This window comes from Syngnathus leptorhynchus, chromosome 20 (assembly GCF_054491065.1).
Source record: "Syngnathus leptorhynchus isolate UIUO chromosome 20, UIUO_Slep, whole genome shotgun sequence".
Classification (NCBI taxonomy): Eukaryota; Metazoa; Chordata; class Actinopteri; order Syngnathiformes; family Syngnathidae; genus Syngnathus; species Syngnathus leptorhynchus.
The window spans coordinates 1,564,872-1,591,070 of NC_141214.1; the positions used below are offsets into that span (position 1 = coordinate 1,564,872).

The 26,199-nt window shown below is 45.4% G+C and overlaps 2 protein-coding genes across 6 annotated transcripts; both read right to left on the reverse strand.

Moving 5' to 3' along the window:
• Positions 1 to 1,783: 1,783 nt before the first annotated feature.
• trit1 (tRNA isopentenyltransferase 1) lies at positions 1,784 to 16,437 on the reverse strand. Of its 5 annotated transcripts, none has more exons than XM_085900822.1 (13): positions 16,268 to 16,407; positions 15,455 to 15,555; positions 15,337 to 15,391; positions 11,183 to 11,325; positions 10,548 to 10,644; positions 10,310 to 10,455; positions 9,759 to 9,901; positions 9,525 to 9,636; positions 8,118 to 8,230; positions 7,973 to 8,050; positions 3,892 to 4,001; positions 3,254 to 3,371; positions 1,788 to 2,829 (listed from the first exon to the last, which is right to left on the reverse strand). In XM_085900822.1, the coding sequence occupies exons 3-13, from the start codon at positions 15,379 to 15,381 to the stop codon at positions 2,720 to 2,722; spliced, it is 1,215 nt and encodes a 404-aa protein (XP_085756948.1). In that variant the 5' UTR covers positions 15,382 to 15,391; positions 15,455 to 15,555; positions 16,268 to 16,407; the 3' UTR covers positions 1,788 to 2,719. The 5 variants fall into 5 exon arrangements, with proteins under 5 accessions (XP_085756946.1, XP_085756948.1, XP_085756949.1 ...); XM_085900823.1 differs by having other exon boundaries at positions 15,455 to 15,552; positions 16,268 to 16,351; XM_085900821.1 differs by having other exon boundaries at positions 15,337 to 15,555.
• Positions 16,438 to 17,490: 1,053 nt separating this feature from the next.
• myclb (MYCL proto-oncogene, bHLH transcription factor b) lies at positions 17,491 to 22,108 on the reverse strand. Its single transcript, XM_085901352.1, has 3 exons — positions 21,840 to 22,108; positions 20,630 to 21,316; positions 17,491 to 19,280 (listed from the first exon to the last, which is right to left on the reverse strand). Exons 2-3 carry the CDS (start codon positions 21,267 to 21,269, stop codon positions 18,517 to 18,519), a joined length of 1,404 nt encoding a protein of 467 aa, XP_085757478.1. The 5' UTR covers positions 21,270 to 21,316; positions 21,840 to 22,108; the 3' UTR covers positions 17,491 to 18,516.
• Positions 22,109 to 26,199: the final 4,091 nt, after the last annotated feature.

Genomic DNA, 26,199 nt, shown 5'->3' on the forward strand with positions numbered 1-26,199 from the left:
TGGCAGAGAGTGTTTAGGGCCATGGGATTAGAGATTTGGATTAACTTCAAATTACCTGGACGCTCAGTCACTGGATGACACACTACTATCTCGGGCCGAGAGCGTCGTCAATTTCCTCAATCCTCATCAAGTGTGTGAGATCAGTGTTACTTTTTTGCTTTTCTTTCTGGTTGCGCTCAAATCTGCTCACTAATGAAACACAACCATTTAAGGATCTAGTCAGCGTCTCGGCCATAGGCGCCCGCCCTGTGATATATGTTGGCTGCTGCAAAAAGCCAGACGCGCGAGCCAGAAATCCAGGGCAAACAGACTAGACGCACAATAAGCATCCTATAAGCTGCAGCCCGGCATTACATAACCAGTCCGCTGGGAACCCCCCCCCACACACACACACACACTCTATGGGCCTCACGTATAGCGGGGGCCTTAACTCGAGGGTTTCATTTGTTTCCCAGACTCAAAATGACAGCAGCTGAAATACCACAAATACAACCCAACCCGCCCAAAAAGTGTTATTTAAAAAAAGATATTTTTTATTTTTTTTGCTGAGGATAAAGAATATACGCTTCTGAGCGAGGCGCCACCGATAGATTTTTTTGCTGCACTGTCTGCTCCAAAGGAATTGTTACACTGTATAAAAAAAAAAATGCAATAAGTGGACTTGCAAAAGTCTTAAAGTGAGAGCTTATTTAAGTTGAGCGTGTAAGATTCACTGCGTCTGGCTGTGCAAATTACTAATTAGCCTTGTGACCTAGCATGCTGCGCTACTTTTACTCCCCCCTCTCCTGCAGGGGCATGTTCAGGTCAGACCTTGTGTCAATGAATTGCTGCAGTTTTCTTTTTTTGGGGTGTATAAATGCCTCAAGGTGGCACAACAAACCAGCTGACAGGATACACATCCTTTAAAAAAAAAAAAAAAAAGAAGTACTTAACAGCACATCACATGACTGAATGAATTCAAAGACTCAAAAATTGGAACATAATGTACAAAGACAACAGAAGGAGGAGGAAACAGCAGCGGGTAAGTTTGTATGAATAAAAAGCCTTCAACAAAAGCGGAAAAAAAAAAAAAGACTCATCCACAAAGAGTGTTGTTTTTTTTTTTTTTTTTTAAATGCTGTTTCATGGCAACCTTTGTTACTTCTGCCAACTTGGTTGTTTCCCGGTACATGGGCCCACCCGTCAAGTGTAAAATTACACAACCGAAGAAATCTTTGGTTAGAAACCTACTTCTTACAATGCGACTTCTGAATTTCCTCTGAATACAGATTTTTTTTCTTCTTCTGACTGGTTTCAATGATTGCAATTTAATTGAATCCCAATTTAAGAATCTTAGGCGACAATGTGACTTCTGGACTGTACCGTTAAGTCAAAGCTTGAGACTTGACCCAATTTTTCAAAGTAGGACACACGTGCTTATTTACAGCTACGACAGCTCTCGGAAATGTTTGGAGCCCTGCGGGCGAGGTGACCCGGTGAGGGCCGGGAATCTACGGGAAGAAGCGAGGAAGGGGAGGGGAGAGGCCACAGGTGACGAGAGCGGAACGGGAGCGCCAAAACAAAGGCCGCTCTGGGCGGACGCCAGATATTGTGTAAGCGCTCTCATGGCCGTGCCGCTGCATAAACAAAGACGACTGGGGAAGAAAAAAAAAAAAAAAAAAAGTCTCTCATCTCACCAACTCCAACGACCTGAGTGTCACAACTCAGCTGACTTCCGCATTAGAGCTACAAAAGGCTAATTACATCTGCCAAGGAGGAAGTTGAACCAAAACAAATGACCGTAAAGGAATTCTTGCACTGCTTTAGTGTAGCAAACAGTTAGCATATCGCTCATGCTGTCAAGATTTTTGTGGAGCTTCAATTCAAATCATTTGGTTTTGGAGGCTGGAAAATATTGCAATGATGTGAATCAATTTAAGGTTTCAATGTTTATTAAATATTCCATGATGGGCTGCATCCATTTAAAGTGAACAATATTTGTGTGTCAGATTTTACAGACAATTGAAGCAAAAATAAAAAAAAGTAAGGCACATTATTTCTTCAGATACATGATGAAGAGTAGCTTGAGTTTCTCTTCCTTTTTCAATTCCTCTTGTTGTAATGGCCAGCTGTCCCAAAACTTTTGTCCAAGTAATGTATGGTCTGTTGTTGCATTGTGTCCGAAAATAGCAATTCCCCCCCTCCCCATTGTAAGTAGAAGATAGTGTGCTCCAAAGTCAAAATGTAATGCAAATATTTTCTTCCTGTTCTCAGTCCAAGTAGGTCTTTCATCCAAGGGTCAAAATATTTGTGTCAAATCTCCTTTGGTGTGTGCCGTACAAAAATATAATTTTCAGGAAAAGAATGCTCTTATTGTCGTGGCTCCAAAAAAATAAAAGAAAGGCAGCGTCATATTTTTTTTCCATTCCTCCACATAATGTCAAACGTCCAAATAACTTTTTTGTCCATATAATGTCTCTAGTGTACTTTTCCACAAAATTCAAGAAGAAAAAAAAATAATCCAAGCTCGAACGGAATCAAAACTCAAGTCTCTGTAATGAAGTGTGAAGTATAAATGATCCGACTAAACGCGGCATCTCGTGGAAATGTTGACACGAGCAGCAGCGGGAAAATGTAGTGCGCTGTGTTTCCATTGGAAAAAGCATTTGAAGCGCAACCATGCGCTACCAAACTTAATGAACTTGCGGCTTGACTGTCTATACGGAGTTTTTCAAAAATGTCAGTGTTCTGAGTTGGTGTCCTGTGAGGAGGATTCCGACCGCTTTGTCTCAGCATCGGACTTGAACTTCTTCCTGACGTGGAAGTGATGTTTCTTGGACTTGAGGTGAGCTGCAGGGCAGAGAACTGCACGTGACGCTGATGTGACCCAACTAATACGGCCCGCCGTGATTAATAATTTAACAACGACAACGTATGTGTAATTTACTGGGTGTGGTTAAAGCACAAAAGCTACAAAAGCTTTCTTGTCAATATGTTTTATGTGCCTCCATAAGTCTAAACACAACAGAATTCACCCGTTTTGATCCATCTCAAGAGGCAGCCATTTTGCAGCTTGCTGGTACCTAGCAACTGTGATGTCATTTGAAGTCGACAGCAAGTGTCAAAATGACCGCCCCCCCCAAGATGAATGAATTTTGCATGTTTCATTCGGTTCCACAACAAAAAATATGAACCAGAATGCTGTTTGGACGAGTTGGGATCCACAGACAAACAAAGAAAGTTTGAATTTTGTCACGCGGGTCCGCAGACTCACCGGCCCACTCCAGGTCGCCGATGATCACTTTGTCGCAAAGGTCGCAGGTGTGCCGGCTGCGTTTGTTCCTTAGCTCTTCCCCATGTAGTCTGATTGGTGGAATAGCGGGCTCCTCACCCTGATGAAAATTTATTTGGGGTGATTTTACAAATAAATAAAACAAACCTGCAATTGTTTTTTACATATTTAGTGATACCCTTGCTTGGTTGTGGTTCCCCCCTATGATACCAAAAAAAAAGGAATTTGTTTCCAGATTTTTTCATTCTTTCGTAATCAGCAGTAGGACATTGGTGGTTTTCACCCAAAACACGAGTTTCTGACCAAAAAGCAGAGAAAACCAACTTTCTGTCAAACTGCTTTTGTGAAACTATAAATGATCAAAAACAAGACTTTTGATCAAATCTTTTACTCATAAACGCATCCCTAAATATGAATCACGCTAAATATGAACCTCACAGATTGAATTTGGAACATATCCAACGCAAAGTAGATAATTCACACAAAATAATATCACTGTACTCAATGATTAGATAAGTGTAAAAAAATACAATCGTCTTAAAGGATGCATGTAGATGTTAAAAAAGCTAAGTGCAAGCAAGAAAGAGCAGTTGAGGCAAGAAGAAGAACGACGGCCCCACCTTGCAGAGACTGTCCAGTATCTGCAGTGCAGGGTCCAGCACCGTCTCCTCCCATCTCGCCACATCCGTCACATCCAAGCCGTACACTGCTGGCACGCTGTCTCCGGGTCCTACCCACACACACACGCACACACACAAACCGGTGGGTCAATCTTGCACACATTATGCACCCTGCAAGGCCAAGCTGATTTATAGCCTGCACATAAAGATCCAGCATACTGATCAATCGTGCGCAATAAAAAGAAAAAGGCCACTTCCATCCCTCGGCGAGCCACGTGTTTGCTTATCAATTTGGTGCGCCGTGAATATCAAACGTCGATTATTTGACATGGTGTTTCGAGGCAGCAGATACGGACGGGGCGCATTATTGGCAACGTTTTTCCGGCAGCGGCGATGCTGTCGGTGCCGCGCCCCATCGGCTCCGTCAACCTGCTGACTCACACCGGCTCGATAATGTCTCCTCTTCCGCCCCCCCTCTTTCGCCCCTCTCAGGTTTTCACTCATTCTCCAACAGTTCCATCCCCCATGCGAGCATTCTGCGTCGGTCAGCAAGTCTCCCGGCTGGGCTGGGCCCGAGCGGCAAATCCCTGCTCTGCTTGTCTGTGTGCCTGTGTTGACTCAAGACATGCAGATGCACCGGGGGGAGCCTGCGGTGAAGGTGACCTTTAAGTGGTGGAAAAACCGAGCACCTCCAAGCAAGATATGCTTCATCCGATGCAAAGTAGAAAGAGGAGACCTTTTTAATAATGACTTCATTAGGTGACAGCACGCACATTGCGGTAAAGGAATTAACTCGTAATAGCCAACTTGATTAAGGGCTAATCTATTCTACACCCGCGCAGTGAAGTCCATGTTAAAAAAAAAAAAAGGTCCCGCTTGAGCAAGAAAAACTGTTATGAAAAACATCACACCTCGCAGGCTGAACGAGATAAACATTTGAGGAAACTCCGAGCAGGTTACTGTATACGCTATACAAAGAGGAAGCAAGCGTTTTTGTTGACGCTACAATCATAGGCAAGGTGGCAGAGCTGCAAAACATTAAATGCTGCAATGGGCAGGATGGGGAATAAAAGCTTTCCACATTTTAGACGGGACTTTGAAACCTAACCTGAAAACGGGCGGTGATAAGGAATCGACAAAAAAAACAAAAACGGAAGAAAGTAACACGGGAGACGCCACGCAGCTGCTGGCCCGTGTTGGAACACTAGTCCACCTGTTGCCACCCAGCGTACCAGCAGTCATTTGTCAAGTTGTGTTTGGAGAGCACGGGGGAGAAGAAAAAATAAAAGGCCCGACGGCCAGCTGCGCTTCGCTGGCCGCCATCCACGCTGCAGCACAACACATGCCTCCATTCACGACCGCCTTCCTCTTTCCTTCTGTTCCTCTTCCACTTTTGTCCCTTGTTTATCACCAAACCGCTAGATGGACAATAAGGCCATCCATGCTTGGATAAAAAAAAGAAAAATTTAGTTTACTGATAGGAATAATAAAGTACTGGGTTTAAATCGGGTGTAGTCCACACAATGTAAAACGCCATAGACAGCCATTTCACACAATGGGTGGGGCAACACATGTAGACAGACAATACTCTCACGCATGTTCTTTATCCTCTACGACACAATGACGACAATTACAGCATCTTAATGAGTCCCTAACACGTAATAGCAGCGAAAAGTGTCACCATGACACTTTCTCATGCTTTTAAATGGACAAACATTTATCTGACAGGGCACATGGATATCCTCCGACAACTGGATGCATCCACGACCTCATTGGGTTTCCGTGGCAACGTTTGAGCTTGCTCTCCCCAGAAAATGTGCATGTGTACAGTACACGCAAGGCTTCAAGGGTATAAACTTGCACCTGTGGCCACGACTCGATCATATTACCTCCACCCAAGCTGTCCATGTGTCACCTGCCTCCCCCTTATGCGTGGACTTCTTCTTTTTAACGATATTGACACCCTTGTTACTTAATGCTCACGAGTCCCCGAGCCTGGGTATGGTTACGGCGACAAAGCGTGAGTCGCTTTGGGATTGAAATGAAAACACCCCTCAAGTCACTGAAGCGTCGCTGCATAAAAAGTTAACATTAAATAAAGTTGCCTCAAATTTCTCCGTCATTATAGATAAGTCAATTGATTCAATGGACCACACACACAGCACAAGCATTAAAATGAATTGATTTTGAGCTTTGCATTCTTACGGCAGCACGGGAAAAGCCTTATCTGGAAAAGTAGGTCAAAGTCGTACCTTACAGGCAGGTGCGTGCGTGCGTGTGAATGGCTTTTGGTTTATTTACGTGTTTAGTGGCTCTTTTAGGGCGTTTTGTCATCCTCACTCGCCTTTGACCCACTCGGGTAGACACGCTCTCGTCGCCCCCCGCCCCCGTCGACCCTTATTTCCCCGAGTCTGTGTGGTCGGGGCAAATTCCCGGCGGCTTGGTAATGCTTCAGGAGATTAGCCTGCTCAAATGCCGTGCCAGTGTGTTGGGCTCAAAGGGAAAAGAGGTCAGTAGTCAGAGAAAGAATTGCAAGACAATGAGAGGTGACAAATTGACTACTTTGGAAAAAAAGTGACTACAGAATTGCTGGGATGCAAACAATTGGCTTTCTGGAGTGTTTGCCCCGCCAGTCAAGTATGAAATTACAAAACCAAAGACAGAAAGTCCCGCATATTTGTGATTCACAAATTCACCTACTTACATTAGGAAGTGTGTTGAAGTGACACATCTTAACTAATAGACATGCTTGGTAAATTGGGGACAAGCCAGGTTTAGCCTGGGTTACTGCGGAAGATGTGGCGAGTCTTCACCCCATTTATTTGGAAATGTAAGGTTGTACATTTTTCTCAAAATAATATTAGATATATTCTATTGTATTTATATAATTTTTTTCACAAATGGCAGAGATGATTATCGTGAATCTCTCCGCCTGATTTCGTTGACATTACAAAAATGTATGACGTCATTTTTGACGTGTGGATGTTTTGGATCATGAATCCAAAACTGGCTTTTCCAAAAAAGGCAAAGGGACTCAAGAGCTGTTTCTGCCTCCATCGCTCACATATCAGATGGTAAAGCAGAGGATTTGCCAAAATTAAATGCAGAAAGTTGATCTTATCCGCAAAAAGATTAGCCCCGTCCCAAAAAGCCACGCGCGCGTGCAACTTTGCCAGAGCGTGGACGAGTTCAGACGGATTACGGACGTATGTCACATGCATGTGGCGCTGACCAGATGGTATGTATGTATGTGCAGGCGCCAAAGATGGAGGTTGAGGGCCTGGCCTGGCGCGGTTCAAGCCGTTTGGGTCTAACGGGATTAGGCGGCTGGGTTACTTTAGGGTAGGCTATGCTGCCGGTGAGACTCAGGAGCAAGCAGGTTCCCACCTTACACCGCAAGAACATACACATGCCAAACCAGCAGTTGATTTTGGCCGAGGTGTGTTTGTTGATGCAGTTTTTAGTGTCGCTGACGGTGGCAGCTAATGGACCACAAAAGCCGGTTTCTGTGGATTTGATGACACCTGGGACTTGGTGGTGGGGGGAAAAAAAAAAAAAGATTCCTGAAGTTCAACCTGCACGAATGGATTTGGAAGCTGGAATGCATCTATCAACTTTTTACAAACCTGCACGTTGACTTGAAATGAGCTTTTCCAATGCAATTGAACCACTGCCCAGCCGATAATAAACATTTCCAATACAGTACATGATAGTTCATTTTTAAAATGCATGAAATAAATATAAGACTTAAGCGAAATAGGTTGGGCCAACCTAATTATATGTTGCGTCAATATCACTTCAACAAACATCATCAGCAAAGAAAATATTTTTTGAATCAGCTCCGGAGTATGAAAACAAACAGGATCTAATCCATTATCAAATACTACAAAAAACTGGTTGTAAGTAAGCATTGTGTGTGTGTTTGTGTGTGTGTGTGTGTGTGTGTGTGTGTGTGTGTGTGTGTGTGTGTGTGTGTGTGAGTGACACAACGGCAAACCTCGCAGCGCTGATATGAATGAATACACATACGCGAGCTACGAGCTATGTAAATTTCATCTTGCAGTGAAGAAGAAGAACTCACGTTTGAGGAAGCGGTTACGGACCCATTTATTTTGCTTGCGAGCGTAGCGCCGCGTAGCAATCTTCAAAGCTTCAACACCTAAAGCGAGATTGAAAGGGAAGTTGTTAAGTACAAAAGATGCAAGAGCATTCCGGAACACCCTGACCTTTTTTTCGGAGTGCGTCTTTTTCCTGCCGGGTGCTGTTTTCGGGAGCCGTCAGGTAGTCGTGGAATTCTTTGAAACCAATCGACTGGAAGATCCCGTGTTGGTAGTTTTGACTGCAAAAAAGGAACGAGTTGCAATGGACGTGTCATGTCATTTTTAATCGACAGCAAGTGGCATTAGAAAATAAGAACCGTCATGCGTTCCAATACTTTTGTAAGTTTGGTGACATCATCTTCAGGTAAGCTCACCCTTGAACATTCTTAAATGACTAGTATCTATGTATCAATAAAAAAAGAGGCAAGAAGGTTGGGCATAAAAGGATCAACACACCCATCGACCTTTCTAGACAGCTTTAATTTCACCTTCCCCTCTTCCGTCTGGGTTTTTTTTTTTTTTCACCCTCCCGGAGCGAAGAATATTAGAGTGAGAAGACGCGAGGTCCTTCAAGGGACGCGGTGACATTAAAACACGGAGCGGTAGGTCAGACAGAAAGCAGCTGCTCGTCCTCGCCAGACAACGTCCGCAACAATTTGCTCAAATCATCCCCGATTTGCGTGAGCTCACTCTGTACCTTTGCGATGATCTATGTCCAGCAACCTGGCCTCTTTCAGATCTGCTAAAATAGCAGCGTAATCTAATTTCAACACCGAGGAAACGGTCGCTTGCAACAGTTCGATTGACCCGCTGTGATACTCGGGACGAGGAAATTGGCAGAATAAATTGGCGGCGGTGCAGGCCCGAGACAGAAATCCGAGAATAGCGACAGAGCGCAGGAAATGTCGATTCAACGGAGGGTGAAAAGCAACGACGGAGGACAGGGGAGAGAGAGATTTGACCTTGATGTCTTGCGGTACAAGCCAGCCGGGGTGTGGGGGGGGGTGGAGTCATGAAAGGAAAGGAGTTGCAGACTGGGCAGGGGGGGTGAGATCATATTGCTGATATGCTACAAGAGATGCTTATGGACTGAAATGGTGGGATGGCGAACAGGCAGCTTCTAGGGATGTGTCCCACTCCCACACAAAAATGAAAAGCAGCAACTACTGGCAGGCACACTGATGGCCATCCCCATTGTGTCCTCCAGTTCTTTGAGAAGGGTACAGTGTGACCTGTCAAGACTGGGTGGGAGGGGAGAAATAATGGCACAGTCGCTTGGCTGAGTTTGCCGCCGCGCTGGCTTCAAGGAGAAGAAGAGATCCTTCCGACGTGATGGATCATTAATTTCCAGAGGGAGATGGGAATGTAGTCTTGAACTTGATGGACCGACAAATCCGCTCACTAACTTAAGGAGGTGGTTAGCGAGATTTGGGACCAAAAAAAAAAAAAGAATTGTTGAGTTGGATATCGATGCTGATTGAAAGTAAAAGTGACTTTTTTTTTTTTTTTTTTTTGCTGCATTGATTTTCTCACCTGTCATTCCGCACTTTCTGCTGATTGAAACGGACATGAAAGTCCCTGAGCTCCTCTATCAACCCGACTGACAACATCTCATCGACACGAGCGTCCAGGCGCTTGTCCAGAGCTGGAGAACAAAGAAATAATGAGGAGGATAAAATAGGGCATGTCTACAACTGTGGCGGGGATCCATCCATCCATCCATCCATCCATCCATCCATCCATCCATCCATCATCGGCCACCCCTACCGTTCACGTCAGCGTGGAGCCAAAAGATGCAAGGGTCCGGGTACCTTAGCGGACCCCCCAGAGCGGCGCCGCCCTGCTGGCCTCGCTGCTCCTCCAGCCATGAGCTGTGAGGAACGCCCGTTTCGTGGTGGATCTGCAAGCTTCTGTGGAGCCAGAGAAGAAAGAGAGGCTTATTATTGGAATCGACAACACTAGAAATCTTCTGACTAGGGTGATGGGCTGGCTGGCCTGCATTTAGTAAATAACAGAGAAGAGACGGATAGAAGCGGGAGTAGGAGCAGGAGCAGGAGTAGGGTGACCTAACCTGCATTGCACAAAAGACCTGAGTGCACAAACTGCAACTCGTCAAATGTGTGGGCCGTGTCTGTGCGTGTGCGTGCGTGCGTGCAAACTAAATCTCTCACTGCCTGACGCTGAGAACTGAGCATTAGCAATTATATGATAATATATATATTTATTTATTTTATTGTTATATTTATTTGAATATAATTATATGATGTATTATGATATAACATTGGCTCTATGGATTTCATTGTGTTATGGACATTTACCTGCCAATTTTGCGCTTGTCGTTGGGGTGCAACATGGCGGCCATTTTGGGGTCCACTTCCATCAATCGCTTGTGCAGTTCGGTTCCTTCCAGTTTCTCCAGTTCCAACTTCCTGTCTGTGTCTCCATCCCCCTCTAAATCGTCCCGCTTAATAGACACCACGGGGAAATAGAAAACATATTTCGATGACTAAAAATGGGAAACGACAGTCATGAAATGCTTAGTAACTAAAAACTCACCCCAGCGTCGAGTAGGACTCGCCACAGCAGGGACTCAATGTAATAATTTGTTCCTCCAACAATGATGGGCAGTTTATTCTGATGATGCATGTCATCGATGTCGGATAGCGTTAAGGGAAAGCAAACTTCTTTCCTGGTTATTATTATTATCCTTTGCGAAGAAATATTCCCGCGAACGAAATAAAAATTTGTAAATGGAATTCTAATGATAACGTGTGATGATGTCAGTACGCCCGTGCCGTTTCTGGACTTCACCCTTCCGACGTTAACTGTCTTTTTTTGTTTGTACCTTCTCTTATCTGTATTTACACCATTTCCCCGTCCCAGTCACTCACAGGCTATTCTCGGAGCTGCCGCATCGCCCTCATCACATCAGCGAGTGGGTGAGTAAGTGAAGAGTGACTCGGTGTGTGTGCTTTTCTAATAATATAGCCTCCTCCCTCCACATCTGTGCGGCAAGCGGCTCCCCGCAGATTGCGCCGGCGACTCAAGACACCTTTTCCTTTTTAGTACAAGCACAAAGCATCCGTCCAATTAGTTAGAGACGAATCGACTCGTCGGAACAGGTGCTTATTAATCAAAAAGGTGACAAGAGGTGGGAGCGTAATGGGGGAGCTAAGACTGTAGGGAAGGATATTAGAGAAAGAGCTTTGTTCCTGAAGTCCACCACCGTGTAGTTGCTAACCAACGGGTCCACAAAGCCGATCATGTGATGGAGGCACTGGGCGCGTTCCTCGGCCGTCACTTTGTTTGTGATGATGTCGAGACCGTGGTACACCTACAAGGAGGGGGGGGGGAATAATGCAAGTATGAATGCAAGGTGTCATAGCAAAACATACATTGGATAAATATGTTAGCTTAATGCTAGTATACGATGCGAAACACCAGAGAGAGGCGACTGTAAGATTTGAATTGGAATTGTTTGTGCAACGGTGCAAGGTGTGCGAGTCCACGTGAAACGGCTTGACATGTGACACCACCTCTGAGCATTTTACAATCAGCTGGTAGGTGGGTCTCCCTGCAGGTATGTGACAGCAGGGTGTCAAAGTCTTGCATTTTTTTCCCGTTTTGATGATCTTGGCTTTTATCATCCTCTTGCTACATTATTTCCTGGAATGCGCAAAGGAAATAAGCAAGAGTTGATCGTGACAGTAGAAGAAGACAAATTTGCCACTGGTGTAGTTGTAGCTGGTGCATAATGGAAGAGCGGCTGTGGTTTGGATTCCAGTTTCCTCACCGAGGTGTCAGGGCCGCTGCGGCGTCGACGCTTCGATGAGTGATTTTCAAACCATCTGCAAATTTTGCAGCCAAGTGGCGAATTTTGATTTATCGCTCGTATCAGATTTGCGGCCGGAAGATACTTTCTAGTTGAGAACTAGACGCCTGATGTGTTGCCTGGCAGACATTTTTTATATTGGGTGCTTTGGATGCCCGTGGCCTTTGACCCCTGGCTTAGAGGTCACATTCTTTCATGGAAAAATACTTGAAATCTATCTTGGTGCCATTTTTTTTCTCCCCAACCACAATAACCTGGCATTTGAGGGTGTGTAGACTTTTTCTATCCAACGTATGTGCGTGTGTATTGGTCTTTGAGTGTGCAGCACGATGGGGCAGAGCAACCCGGCCCGATAAATTATTCACCGATTCACCGCACGACATCACCGTCAGCCACAGGAGGAGTAGATGGGTGCACGGATGAATGCATGGACGGATGAACGGATGTCTGAAGCTTGAAGTCTCTTTTTCCAAAGAAACTTGGCGGGCGGGGAGGAAGAAGAAAAACGGCAAAAAGCCGCCAGAGAGACTGGAGGAGCGCTCGCTGTGTACTTGTTAGAGAGAACAGGATGCTCCCGATCCATTTTCACACGTTATCCATCAGCATCCCGCCTGCCTTTCCTTTTCCACTTTGCTCACCATCTTTTCTGACAGGAGCGAGATTTCGGCATTTCTCTGTGAACCAATCTTTAAACAAACAAACAAAAAAAATCCAATCTCCACTTTAAAGCCTTTTGATGGAAAGTTGACTTTTGGGGTTTGTATACAAATAGTCGAGACTGTGGAGTGCTTGCTGGTGAATAAAAGCCATTTTTGAAGTGATAAAAACACTCTGGAAGCTTTTTTTTTTTTTTTTATATATCAGCCAACTCGTTCACCTTTGCGAAGAGACAATGAGCTCAGTGTCTGGACTAGTCCAAGAGGGCCTGCGGTGGGCCGCCACGGTCCAGCCGCGCAAAACAGCTGTTCCGTTGGCGCACCAAGGCGGAGGAGGAAGAGCGAGAGAGCGAGCGAGAAGGATAAACATTCATTGAGAAAATGAAAATAGGAGTCGGGATGAAACCACAAGAGGATGGAGGGGCGGAGATAAAGCCAGCAGGCTTCACAGCACTACGCCTCATTTCATACAGTGAGCTAATGATGATGCCAAAGATATCATCTCGCTTCCTGCACTTTACAATAAGAGGTTTCTTTTTTTTTTTTTTTAAGGTGCTGAGGGCAGGCACGACTTAAATGTCAGCAGACACCCTTTGTGCCAGACCACTTTTTTTTTCTTATCAAAAATCAGCAAAAAATATATATAGATATTTATTACTGGGGCCTAACCGATTATTCAGCCGATATGAGCTTTTTTTAAATAATAATAATAATAATATTGCTGGGCTGATTTTCGTGGTCGAAAAATCGCCAATGACCACAAACTTTGCCAGCCTCTACATCTAATTTAGAAATTCTGTGTTCTGGTATTCAGCTTTTATTTCCAACCACTTTGCTCAATTAAAAGAAACCCAGTGCGGCGATTGGAAAATTGTTGATTGACTTTAAAAGTGGTCCAAATGACGCAAAAGCCGGTGGCCACTCTGGTTGCATGTTTGCGTGAGACCATGATTACCACCCCCACTGCATCTTCTTCCTCAATGCACCAGCCTTCAACAATATAATCCTTCCATCTCCTCTCTCTTACTCTCTGTGGGGAATGGCCCAGTAATGCCAGACTAATAAATCATTCATGCCGTTGTCCGTCCTGCCTCCTCCTCCTCCTCCATCCATCCCGCCACGTATCCACGCGTTACTGAAGCAGCCGCCGCGCCGCCTCAATGAAAGCGCACGAGCGTGGCGAAAGGAAACGACGACTTGATTGACCCTGTGTCTTCGTTCCGTTTCAACACGGGATCCGGTTATTCATCAGGAAATGTGACGGAGGCGAGTACGTCACCAGCCCAGACAGGTCATAGTCACAGTAGACGTGATGCTGGGAGAGAGGGGATAAATAAGTGCCAAATGGAGGATGTGTTTCATACGTCGATGAGCAGCCGGTGCTGCACATCCGGATAGTCACCACAAAAAAAAACAAAAAAACATGGCCAGCCTGCAATGTGATCACGAGGCGGCGGCGCTGGTGACAAAATGACCTCTGTTGTCGCTAAGCTCACATAGAAAGCAACGCGGCAGCTTTTAGCTCCAAGCATGCGTGAAGTAAATGGTCAGCGTCCACCGCCTCCCCCTAAAGGCTCTCGGACACACGCACGACCTGTTGGCTTGACCCCGAGGGCGGCACCCTGCCCCGCACACGCAGAAAAGACATTGATTTTTGGCTAACAATGTGAGTTAACATATCACACACGTGACTGACTTGCATGTGATGAATAAAATGAGTTCTTTTGGGAGCAGGCGGCTAGAATCTTTGGCTAGCTTTTAGCGGGTCGCTTGGTGTCATGAACTAGTAACCCAGTTCCATCTGAGGGCGGCGTGCACTTTGATGAATTACCAGCAAATGTAGGCCTTGCTCTGTAGCAGCTGATGGGCGCGTCTGCAAAATGGGCTCCCCACGAGGGTCCCCGGACCCCCGCTTTGGGAATCGCCCGTTTGTTGATAGTACAGCCAAACATTGAGTGCCATGGATAGCATGTTCATTTAATGAGGGAATAATATCTCCCTGCGTGTTCAATGGAGTGTGGGTAGAGGGGGCGGGTGGGGGGCACCGAGAGGGGGCGTGATTGCAACACAATGGGAGCGTTAGGGACTGTGGGAACCGATTTTATCCGGGACAATGGGCACTTCCCAGCGGCCATTCACTATCAGCCGCCGGGTCGGCGTAGCGCGGCGCTGAATATGCACCAGCTCAGCACAATGGCGCTTTCTCCCAAACAGGCCTAGACTGTTTCCTATCCCAAAGACAACACGGGCCAGCTCGCACCCGAACACAGTCCTCATTCTCAGATGAACGGTCTCGGTCTCTCCCGTCACGTCCGCATCTCTCGGGCCGGCGCGCGTCTTAACTAGGCCACTCTAAGAGTCAGCGGTCTTCAGAGATATTCCGTTATTAGCGTAACCCAGTTACCCCAACACCAAGTGACTCCCACTGACAAGGACAGCAGGAGTGCGTGGTTAAAGTCGCCGATTAGGACGTTAACGGCAATCGTTGGCGCGAACGGAACCCCGTCATGTTTTTGCGGCCCTGTGGTTGCCATGGTGATGGAGCCTGACAAGGATAGAGAAAAAGCGCTCCAGAGCTCACCGGAGATGCTTCGTTCTTATCTATAAAAACACAGAGAGACATGCGCACGGCGGGGGTTTTCTGAGCAGTGGTGGGAGCATTTTGATCATTCATAAAATACTTGCCTATGTTAGTGGGGAGAAAAATTAATATGTCATCAATTTTACGGATCATTATACACAAGTCCATTTCCCATTATATATCGACTTCAAGAAATAAATAATAAATAAATGTCAGTTTGTGTCATTACAAAATAAATTTGTACAAATAAAGACCTCTCTTCAGGTGAATGATTACCTTTAATAGGTGATTGGTACATTCCACAGTTAAGTGACTAAACATCCCCCAGCCACTAAAGGAGGAAATAAAGTCAGACAAATGATTTGATGATTAAATATTAAAGAAAAACAATTACAGTCTCAGCTTCTCTTTTTACAACGGCTGCCGTTGGATGTGCTTTTGCTTCTCGTCACCATAAATGTCAATCTACAGGAGCACTCCAAATCTCAGGAGCTGCTGGATTGAGATGCAAATGAGAGGAAATCAAGTCAAGAAGTTACCAGTTAAGAGATACCTGGCCTTCATTTTCATAGACAGCATCCAGGATGCTCTGGTTACCATGGTAACAGTAGAACTTAGCTTTTTGCGGCATATTTCTACTTAATCATCAATGACGCGATCATACATTCATTTAGCCATAACGTCCCTACAATACTTAACTATGATGTGGCTCGTGATAAAAGAATATTTTGACACCCCTGATATCACAGCAAATTTCATTGCATATTTTTAAAAGTTGCTATTAATCAACATTAGGTGAATGGAGCAATCCACCCCGGCGGCCCCTGTTCATAACAAAATGGTACCGTCCGTTCATTCGTCATGCTTTACGTAATCTCGGGGTATGTCTCCCAAAAAACAAATACCACACAAATAGTTAATTTTGTGTGGTATGCATAAGTAAATTAAATTGTGCACCCAACACCTTTCCCCTATTTATTAAAAAAAAAAAAAAAGAATCCACATGCATTCACATGCAGGGTACGTGTCGACGTGGGATGTTTGTTTGTCTTCATTTTTACAGCAAAAATCAACCTTTTACCATGAGGAACAAAAGGCTTGCATGCATTTGTTTCGGGGCGTTAAATGTCATTTTTTATCCTTGTTGTCTTATTTAAGAACATGTCACTCCAAGCGGCGTCTTGCACCGCGTTGTCATGCATCTTACCTGCATGGAATCGGCACTAATGATCTCTCCCCGGAGTCGTTTTCCAATCTCAATGGCTAATTTTGATTTGCCGGTACCTGTGGCTCCTAAAATCACCACCAAAGACGGTGACATCGCTCTTCCCAAGGCACGCTTCATGCAGCGAGTGGACGCCGCCATGATACCTCGCTGCAGCCAGGCGGACTCTAACACGCATGCGCGCTTTCTGGCAGGGAGGCGCGTCTACGTTGCTGGGTAACAGGGAGCCGTTGCCAAGGTAACACTAAACGAAACGAGCGTTTCCTCTTGTAGTACATCCAAATGATGTTTAACATTTTTTTTAATTAATTTTTAAATATACCCTCAAAAAGAATGGGAAATTATTGTAGCGAATTTGCCAATAAGTAGCAAAGAACTGTTCAGTTGAGGTTAAAATAATTTAATCACATAAAATACTGTATACAATCAAATTTGTCAAAGGAAAGCTTTAAATATTTTAATTTTTAAAGACTCTTATTTAATACTTGGTCAAAGTGTTGTCGGGTAATCAGACAAACGGGTCCAAATATGATGTCAAACATTTCAATTTATTGATTTTCTGACTGACTCTTCATACATATAGGCTTATGAGGTACAGAAAAGAAACAAAAGTGCTGAAACAAGGCTCCATTAATCACCAACTGCAAAAGTATTAGCAACGTCAACATCTGGCAACAGATACAAATCAAACATTTAAATAAGTGATGAGGCCTTTCCAGAAAGGAAAACGTGGGACAACTGCTGGTTTGTACTCAATTGAAAAGCAGTGAGATAGATGGGGGCTCCTGAGGTTGTTACATACAACAAGATATAAGCCACAAAAGCTATTCCTGAGTGCTGGCCAAGACAGAACATGCTAGTCGGAGCTATTTTAAGTTGCCTCGGGACTGCGGGGAGCAACGAGCATGCAAAAAGCAATAACAATTGGATCATTAAGAAGCTTCCTTTCCCACCAAGACGGTGGGCACAGCTCCTGGGGCTTTTAATCACACTAATACAACGTGTCCACATTCAGCACACAACCACCGGGAAGGAAGGCCCCCGTCAGCTACCTTAACAAAAACTAGCTCACACTGAACACAGCTCAGTAGGAAAATAGAGTATCAAACTTTGTTGTTAAATTACTTTTTTTTTTTTTTTTAAAGCCCAAGACACAGAAAATGCAAACAAGGAGGCATTGTTGTGTGACAAAGTGTTCCATGTGATCCATTTTCAACGCTGCATTTTATTATTTCCTTTTTATTAACAAAAATAGAAGCTTTGCATCATCTCTGGGGGGGAAAAAAAAGCCAGTCAGCTTTATGATTCAAATTGATGGGTGGGTAAGTATAGTACACAGTTCTGGTTTTGGGACTATACAGAAATGGGCTACTATGTACACGTAAGAGTATCGTCTGCAAACTTCGAAAGGCTTCTTCTGGAGGTGTCCGCAGCCAATGAAAAGAAACGTACAAATTGATATACTGAAGTGTTCATTCATGTCATTTTTGGCTGCTTTCCATGGCGCACAGATTCTAGTTTGGAGTGACATAAATAAATTCGAAAAAGTGATAAGTTGCACTTGAACTACAAATGATGACAGCATTTATTACAGGGGGGGGTATGCAGAATGGCACAAAATGGCACTGAAATAAGTGAACTTTCCAGGGGAGTAGTCCTTCAGTCTGTCGGGATCAGACATCACATGGAGTCCCCCAAACGATAATAATATTGGCTTTTTGAATCAACCTAAAATGTCCATTTGACCTTCTCAAAAGCATCCAAATATTCACCGTTTCTGCACAAATTGTTTCTCCCTCAAAAGTAACCGAATGGCAATATTCCCAACAAGATTTTTCTGTGAATCCTCCAGTCCCCATGTTTGAGGGATGACATTGGCAAGGTACAGTTGATTCATTTATTCACAAATGATGACTGTTTAAATATCAAATCCAACTGAACCAGGAAAGTCACAGAAAGGCATTACTGGAAATGAATTTGTCAATGCACCAATCAAAAACCATTTGGGATGATTGGCTATTAGATGATTGATTAAAATGTCAAATTAAGTTCACTTGGAAAATCTACAGTGCATTTTAGACTCATCCTGAAATTTCACTCAAAAGCCCGATATTCCTAACTCGCATGGCCTTCGTCTAATCACTCAGAAGCTAAATGTGCAAATCACAACCCAAAAGAAGAAGAAAAAAAATCCACTCCAACCAACGTATACAATGTCCTTCATTTAGTTTTCACGATCGCTTGAGCTGCGCCAGCCTCTGCAGCAGCTGCGCCTGCTTTGCCTTCAGCTGCTTCCTCTCCTGCGCCTTCTGCCGCTCGCCGGCGTGCAGCTGTCGCAGGTACTCGGTGGCCCGCGTCAGGATGGCCACCTTGGGCGTCTTGGCGCAGTCGGCCAAGCCGGGGATCTCGTCCCGCAGCGACAGAAAGCGCGAGCGCAGGTCGTTGCGACGCTTGCGCTCCAGGAAGTTGTGAGCCTTGCGACGGTCCGTGTCCTCGCAGTCCGACGACTGGGGGCTGGAGAGAGGCGGCGGCGGGGAGTGGGGCGGCGAGGACGAGGAGGAGGACGAGGAGCAATGGGGCGACGACGGCGACACGGGCCAGGTGGGGGACGAAGCGCCCAGATCGGGCGACTCGGAGCAAGCAGCGTGAGACCGCCTGCAGTCCAAGTTCGAAGGGGCGTGGCCAAAGCGGGGTTGGTGGTAGTGCTGACCCGGTTGGTGGTGTGCCGGGACTTCGTGTCGGACCCTCTTTCGGGGCAGGGGCGGTTCCGCCGCCGACGGCGGGAGCGTGTCCGGCGAGGGGGCGGCGTAGTTGTGTTGCTGCTGATGGATGGAGATGTGGAACCGCTTCATGCAGGGGTCCAAAGGGTCCGCCCGCACCGTTATGGTTGCGGGTTTGCGGCTGTTGACCAGCCGGCGGGGTTTGCGGCGTTGCTTGTGCTCCACCGTCACCACGTCGATCTCTTCTTCGTCCTCGTCTTGATCATCCTCGTCATCTGGGATCACAACAGACCACCACTCAGTTACGACTCACTCAGAACTTGCTTTTTTTTTTTTTCCTCTCTCCTCCCAGCCCAAAGCCCGGCCGGCCGGCGCTGCTCAATCTGCCGGCGCCGCACTGACACGATTGGCGCAACGGCGTGTTGAATGGAGGAATGCGGCAACAAGTCCCCTTTGTGACATTCCACGCACAATTATGCACGGTCTAATTTCAACATCACATGCTCGCCTACTTACCGAGCTCGGTCATATGGGTTCAGAGAGTGGAAACAGCGAAGGAGGCTTTCACTTTAGCATGGTTGGTGACTCATTTGCTAATTTGTCTGGAAGGGGCTCGAGGCTTCTTCCCTCCCTGTCGCATGTCAATGATGACCTATGGAGTTGGCGCCATGCGCAAGACGCCACTGCAGAGGTGCGCCGACGTCGTAAGTCAGTCGGAAGGAACAGAGCGGGGAGAGGGAGCAGCTGGTCCGCTGGCGACGGGCCAAGCGGCAGATGTTCAAATGGGCGTGTCGCCCCCCTCGGAGCATGTGTTGCATGCACCAAGGTAACGCAATGCAGTCATGTGCCACACATGCATTCTTTTTTTCCCCCGCTTGAGCGGAGCAGCAAAGCTAAATAGACTCATCATAGATGTTCCATGAAATGAACTTGGCAAAGGCAACATGAATCTAACAATGCTTATTATAAAAAGAGTTGTACTTTGTTGCGGTGTGGAGCTACACTCGCATCTTGGTTGCCTTAGGAGTTCAAAATGAAACATGCGTTACCATGGAGCACTTTTCCACAGCAGTACAAACTACAACTTAGCTTGTTAGCCATAATGTAAACTGGCTCCGATTGGATTTTATGCAAGACCTAATTCTGTGGCTTAAATCTATTTTTCCCCCATTGAAATCCCCGCCCACCCATTTGTCGTCATAGATTTTATAATCGAGGAAAACAGCACCGTATTGCAAAACATAGAGAAAATAAAATGTCCAAAATAAACCGTTTATCCAAAGTGTAATTCAATGGAAAGTCACACACACTCTACGGTGGTACTTTCATTCGTTGAGCCTTTCAGGGGCGTGGTCAAGTCAGGCCATGCTGCAGACCCCCACAGCTAGAGGGCGACAGCACACTTCACATCTCCCAGCCACTTCTTCCTTCCGTGCAGTGGAAGAAATGTTTGCCTAGCGCCAATAAAGTCCAAATACAAAGGAGGAGGTAGGCAGTCTCGTTTTGAGCATGTTTGCAAGTTTCGTGAAGAGCGTACTGTTGATGGAATTTTTCTTACGAAAAAAACATTGCTGGTTTTCAAGGACACTTTCTTTTTTTTCTTTTTTTTGCTGCATACACTGACCTGATGAGTTGGTGCGGGACTCGGACCCAGAAGACACTTGCTTCTTGCAGCCTCCGCCCAATGGGAAGGTGAGCACAGCGGCCGGGTCCACGCAATCGGCCACCAAACAACCCAGAGGCAACGTGTCGGCGGCTACACCCAGCGCTCTCCCCGGGGATGCTCCACTGATCACTTTGGTGGTAACCGGGGCCCCCTTGGCCTGGCAGGGGTGGCAGCGCTCTCCCACCACTCTCTCCAGCTGACGACCGGCCGAGAACCCGCTCCACATGCAGTCCTGGATAATGATAGAGCTCAGGTTCCCCACAGAGTCTGTGGCCGGGGTCACTTTGCAGGGGATGTCCTGCTGCTGCTGCTGTTCATCGTCCTGCCCCAAAAACTGCGACACCCACTCCAGCTTGTCCCCAAGTGTGGGGCACACCAGTCCGAACCTGCCTGATCCCTCCACTGCCCGGATGGGGGACATGGGTGGGGTGGGCACCAGCTCAAATTTCTTCCATATGTCCTCACTGGGCGCCGTGGACTTGAAAAAATCCTCGTCTGGGTTGTGATGGTCGTCGTAGAAGTAATGCTGGTAGTGGTCCAAGTGGTCCATGTCCCAGCTGTCATAGCGGGTCGCTGCGGAGGAGCTGATGCCCGGCATGGAGGCAGTGGAAGCGGGAGGGGGGGCTCACTCGCTGTTCCCTCAGTCTGCAGAGCGAGAGAGAGCGAGAGAGAGAGAGAGGAGCACACTTGGACTGAATTCCATTCATGTGACCATCATCAAATAACTTCACCCCCATACTTGTGCATATTTTCCAATTGAATCGAAAAGGGAAGCCAGTCACTGATAAGGTAAAAATAACAACAAGAAAAGTCTGCCTTTTCCCCTAGCGGAGAACTTTCAAGTTTCGCAACAGTTTCATTACATAACAATGTTTTAGAGTAGTAGACGGTGGCATAACAGAGTGACTGCGAAGAGGGAGGGGACGCGGCGGGGGCACTGTTTGGTCAGCTGATCAGCAGAAAGGTGATTAAATTAGACTTCGGATCATCAATTAGAGACGCAAACTTGAGACCCGCTCCGCTTCCCTTTATCAATTAATTAAACAAGAGCGCGATGAGCTCAGGCGCCGCAGCTGGGGAATTCAATTACCGTCGGAAATCGGTGTGGGAATAAGTAGAAATTCTGGAATGTTGATTGATTCATTTATTTCGTTATTTATTTATTTACCTGCTATGCACGTTGAAAAATCTGCGTGCTCCTTCATAAATCCTGCGTAAAGAAAACAAGCACTGCAAGGCGCGTCAAATGGCGCATGCTTCTTTCTCGTTCTCGTTTTCCTTTTCTTTTCTCTTCTCTTCCGCCTGCGTTGTAAATGATCCTGAAACAAATGGAAACTTGCCGCAGTAGTCACGTAAGGTCCGTCTGCCTTCACTTTCATTTGCAGACTGGCGCGCTATGTGATTTACGGGGAAAGGACACTTGCCTATTATGCATAAGAAGGCGTGTCGTAGTACACAGGCCACGCCCACAATTTAAAGGGACCCTACACCATAAACAAATAGGCTGCTGATGACAAAATATGCTAGAGAAAAACTGAATAGTTGGGCGTTTTAACATTCTAAAACACTAAAACTGTTGAAATAATAGGGAGAAAAAAAATAAGATTTTTTTATTTAAAAACTAAAGTTGGAATCGTTTGAATCAGTCTGTTATTGTTTGTATTCATCCTAAATTCCATATAAGCTTAATTTGTGGGGGGGGTTTCCACTACTGTGTGTCACGAGTAATACAAAAAAATGCATACTTAATGATCTAATGAAAAGAATGAAAAACATCAGTGTCCTCAACAGCTGTACTCAACAAATGCTGACACTGGTTTTTCTTGCCACATGAAACCCTCAAAGTGAGTCATGGAACTTTGGCGCGCGCCGGACTCTCGAGCACGACACTTGGCAAATATCCCAGATATAACGTCTCCTCCAAAGTTCATCAACAAGCAGACAGCAGGGAAATCCCATGGTAAACCCCCCCCCCCCCCCAGATCTCTTGTCATTGCTTCTCAGTTCCTCTTCTTGCCTTCTTTCCATCCTCCCTGAGCCGTCTCGGCTGATCAAAAAGATCTCGACCCGACATAAAACCCCGAGACATTAGAGAGTGAGCTCGGTCTCACAAGGGAGATGTCGAACTAACCGAGTGAAGAAACATTCCGCCAGCGCTCGATTTCCCAGTCAGCGCTGCTTCTCCCTCCTCAGCCTGGCTTTTTCTTTTCTTTCCCTTTTATCTTGTGTGAAGCACTTACTCGTCTTCAGCTTGAATTTGTCATCAAGTGGGCCTAGATGGTGGTAATGTAAAAAGAAGTGTCTCCTAAATAGCTCATCAAAAAATATCTGCTAAGATGAAGAAGACGAGATTTTCGTGTTCCTTTTGGACAACTTTGGCACTTGCGCTTTGACTAAAACTATGTTGGATTTGGGGTTGACATTTTCATCTGGTCTTCTTCCTACAGGTAACTAAATCAATGGCCCAAATGTTTATGACACTAAAAACAACAACAAAAAATGCACTCGAGGGAAGACGGATGGCCTCCTCCTCCTCCAGCGTCCTTCCTCATGTCAACTGACCTGCTCCACCCGACTCTGACCTTCTCGGCTGATCAATGGACAGGCACCGAGTCTGGGAGCCACCCATCAGCGTGTCTGGCCTTCTCCAGGTTCATTTCATGTAATCTAGGAGACCGCACAGGAAAAAAGACAGCTGCTACCTCGCTACATGCCGCTGACCTGCCTCCTTCCCTCACACACACACACACACACACACACACACACACACACACACACACACACACACACACACACACACATGTAGGCAAACACACTCATCAAGCAGGGAGGGGATTGGCTTTCACTCCAGATGCTCCTGACATCCATCTACTGCAAACTGTGCTTCACTTATGCATCCATAATCACACAACCTTTGACCTCTTCACCTTAATAGATACACTTCATTTTCAATGAGACAGTTGCAGGGGGGAAAAAAAAGGTTTTCAGCCACACAGGACAACAAATTAGTTTTTTCTGTTCTAACACAGTTGATATATTCGTAAATTTGCTCTAAATTTGTTATTTTATCTGTTTACGTATGTTGCACCACCGCAAGAAAAAGTCACTTGGGCAACGTTTTAAAGTGTGAAGAAAAAAATGCAAACGCCATCCCTTTTCCGACATATGCCTTTGTTGGAACATGAGTCTGAATTTTGGACTTTCACACAAATCTCCAACTCTAACGGCGGAACGTTTGCGTGATTCAAATCGAGCAATTACAGTTGCACAATGGCCCGTCAGTAATTGGTGACGGGGATGTTTTCGATTACCAGCAGAAAATCAAAATGAACGATTTGCATAAATACAAGAACAACAAGCCGCATGTAATTAAAGGCTATATTGATTTTAATCAGTGGCGCAGCAAATTGACGGGCGGCTAGCAGTGGAATAATGATTGCGGGGAAATGAGGTAATAAGAAGGCCAGCGTGCTTCCGTGGGGCGGCTTGTTCCTGTCCCAGCACGGTATTGACGGGTCACCTCTCCGTCTTGCACCATCATGCGCGACAACCCATCCCGAATTAAGCTACCGCTGACTGACTGACTGACTGACTGACTGACTGACTGACTGACTGACTGACTGACTGACTGACTGACTGACTGACTGACTGCTTTTTCTCAGACAGACGGGGTAGAAAAGGGCAAAAATTTCCAATCGTGTGGATGAGCAAGTGGATGATTCATGCAGACTAATCAACAGTGAGAAGTTCAGAAGAAGACAGAGACAAGCACAGAGGTGAACCAAAAGCTCCAGATGATATGAGGAGGGAAAGTAACATAGCAACCCATCAGGGGAGGTGAAGCGATAACGCCAACATGAAGGAAACTATGCACTTACGTAACTGATATTTGGCAGGGCGATGCTATTGAGCATTCTTCGAGGATGGCTCATGAGAAAGGTGTTCCTAATATTTCAGGATTCAAACAGGGGTGTGTAGACTTTTTATATCCTATACGGGTGGACATAGTGTACACCACACACTATGAGAGTGGTAAGTACACAGTCGGCGTGTAACGATTAGCGTGGCCAGCGGCTGTGCCGCAAATGCAAATGCTCAGTCAATATGGCACAAGACAAACGCCTGTCACAGTTTTACGCAAATGTAAGCAAACAAGGCCGCGTCAATCGTCAATATTCTTGGCGCCATGTTAGGTAACACAAACGTCACCTGGGATATAATCAGTGCTTTGGCGCAATACACAGAGAGATACTCGAAAAACAGCTGACCCGGGATTGTTCAAAAATGGAAAAAAATGGACTGATCCACTTGTATAGGTTTGTACCAAAAACTACACTCAAATTGGGTTCTTTTTGACAAAACTGTTTTATGAGTCCGCTATCTTAAGCGTTTTTTTTTATTTTTTATAAACAACTCATTTTTTGATTTGTTCAAGTCTTTGGGTTGCTACAAACAAAAGGGCACAGACTTTTATGAAACAAACTTCCTATTCTGGGTCTAATTTGATCATCTCTCTCTTTGGGCACATTGCGCTGTTCCATTTGTAAAGCAGAACACGCTGACCCACCGCTAAGTGCGAAAATCACTTGACTCCAAGCTGAAAGTCTAAAACGAGACAGCGCGTCTGTTTTGTCTTCTTTTTTTTTTTTTTTTCCCAAATGTCGTTTCCATATTCAGACCCTCATGTCCTGACGCCACCTGATTTCTCAGAACGTACTCCCTAGTCAGTACTCGGTGTACCCAAATTTAACCTGAAGCAAATCCTAAAATGAAATGAAACATTTGACACATAATCACCACTTTACCTGGAGAATTCTGCAGTCTTGGACTCCACTGTTCTCACTTGCCTTTTGAACACAGAGAAGATGCAACCTTGACAAGCTGATAAGGAATCACGTAACAGTCCTTTAAAAGAAAAAAAAAAGAAAAAAAATTCCTACAAGCACTTTTGAAGTGATACAAAAATTGGCGTCAAAGATCTACTTTTAATGTGATGTCACATTGCAAAAACACTTTGAATGTGTGGTGCTTTTATCTTTGTTGTGTGAAGTCAGTGGGAGGCAGGACTTTAGGATACACCCCTAAACTCATTAGACCAAAATCAATCCCATTTTCCCACTGTGAGTTTAGCATGCTAATTTGCTAAGAATCAAACTTTGCTTTGAAGGGCTGACAGAAAGCCAATTATTTTGGCCTTTCAGTTTAAGGCCATCTCAAGTGGGAAATTGGTCAAATAAAATCCAATGTATAGACAAATTGATTTATGGGGGTTGAATGCTAATATTAGATGTCAATGGCACAACTCCACTGGAAACAGGAGTTCAGACAATTCATAGGTTGTATTTATTGCCTCTCTTAGTTGAGGTTTACGGTCGCACTAGAAATAAAAAAACAGAGGCATGTATTCTTTATTCTCTAAGAGGAACGATGGAGAAGGAACGAATAAAGGACATTTCTATTAATTTCAATCTGGAAAGATGATTTGCAAAATGAACTTTTTGACTTACAAATGTGCTCACAGAACTCAT

What these genes read in the sequence shown, in the direction of transcription:
- trit1 (XM_085900820.1), bottom strand. Translation starts at nt 16,426, where the DNA reads ATGGCGGCGTCCACTCGCTGCATGAAGCGTGCCTTGGGAAGAGCGATG. An exon ending in GACAAGCGCAAAATTGGCAG is followed by an intron (nt 9,902 to 10,309) that starts GTAAATGTCCAT and finishes CTGGCTCCACAG; the next exon opens with AAGCTTGCAGATCCACCACG. An exon ending in TACTGGACAGTCTCTGCAAG is followed by an intron (nt 3,372 to 3,891) that starts GTGGGGCCGTCG and finishes AATTTTCATCAG; the next exon opens with GGTGAGGAGCCCGCTATTCC.
- myclb (XM_085901352.1), bottom strand. Translation starts at nt 21,269, where the DNA reads ATGCCGGGCATCAGCTCCTCCGCAGCGACCCGCTATGACAGCTGGGAC. An exon ending in GTCCCGCACCAACTCATCAG is followed by an intron (nt 19,281 to 20,629) that starts GTCAGTGTATGC and finishes TTGTGATCCCAG; the next exon opens with ATGACGAGGATGATCAAGAC.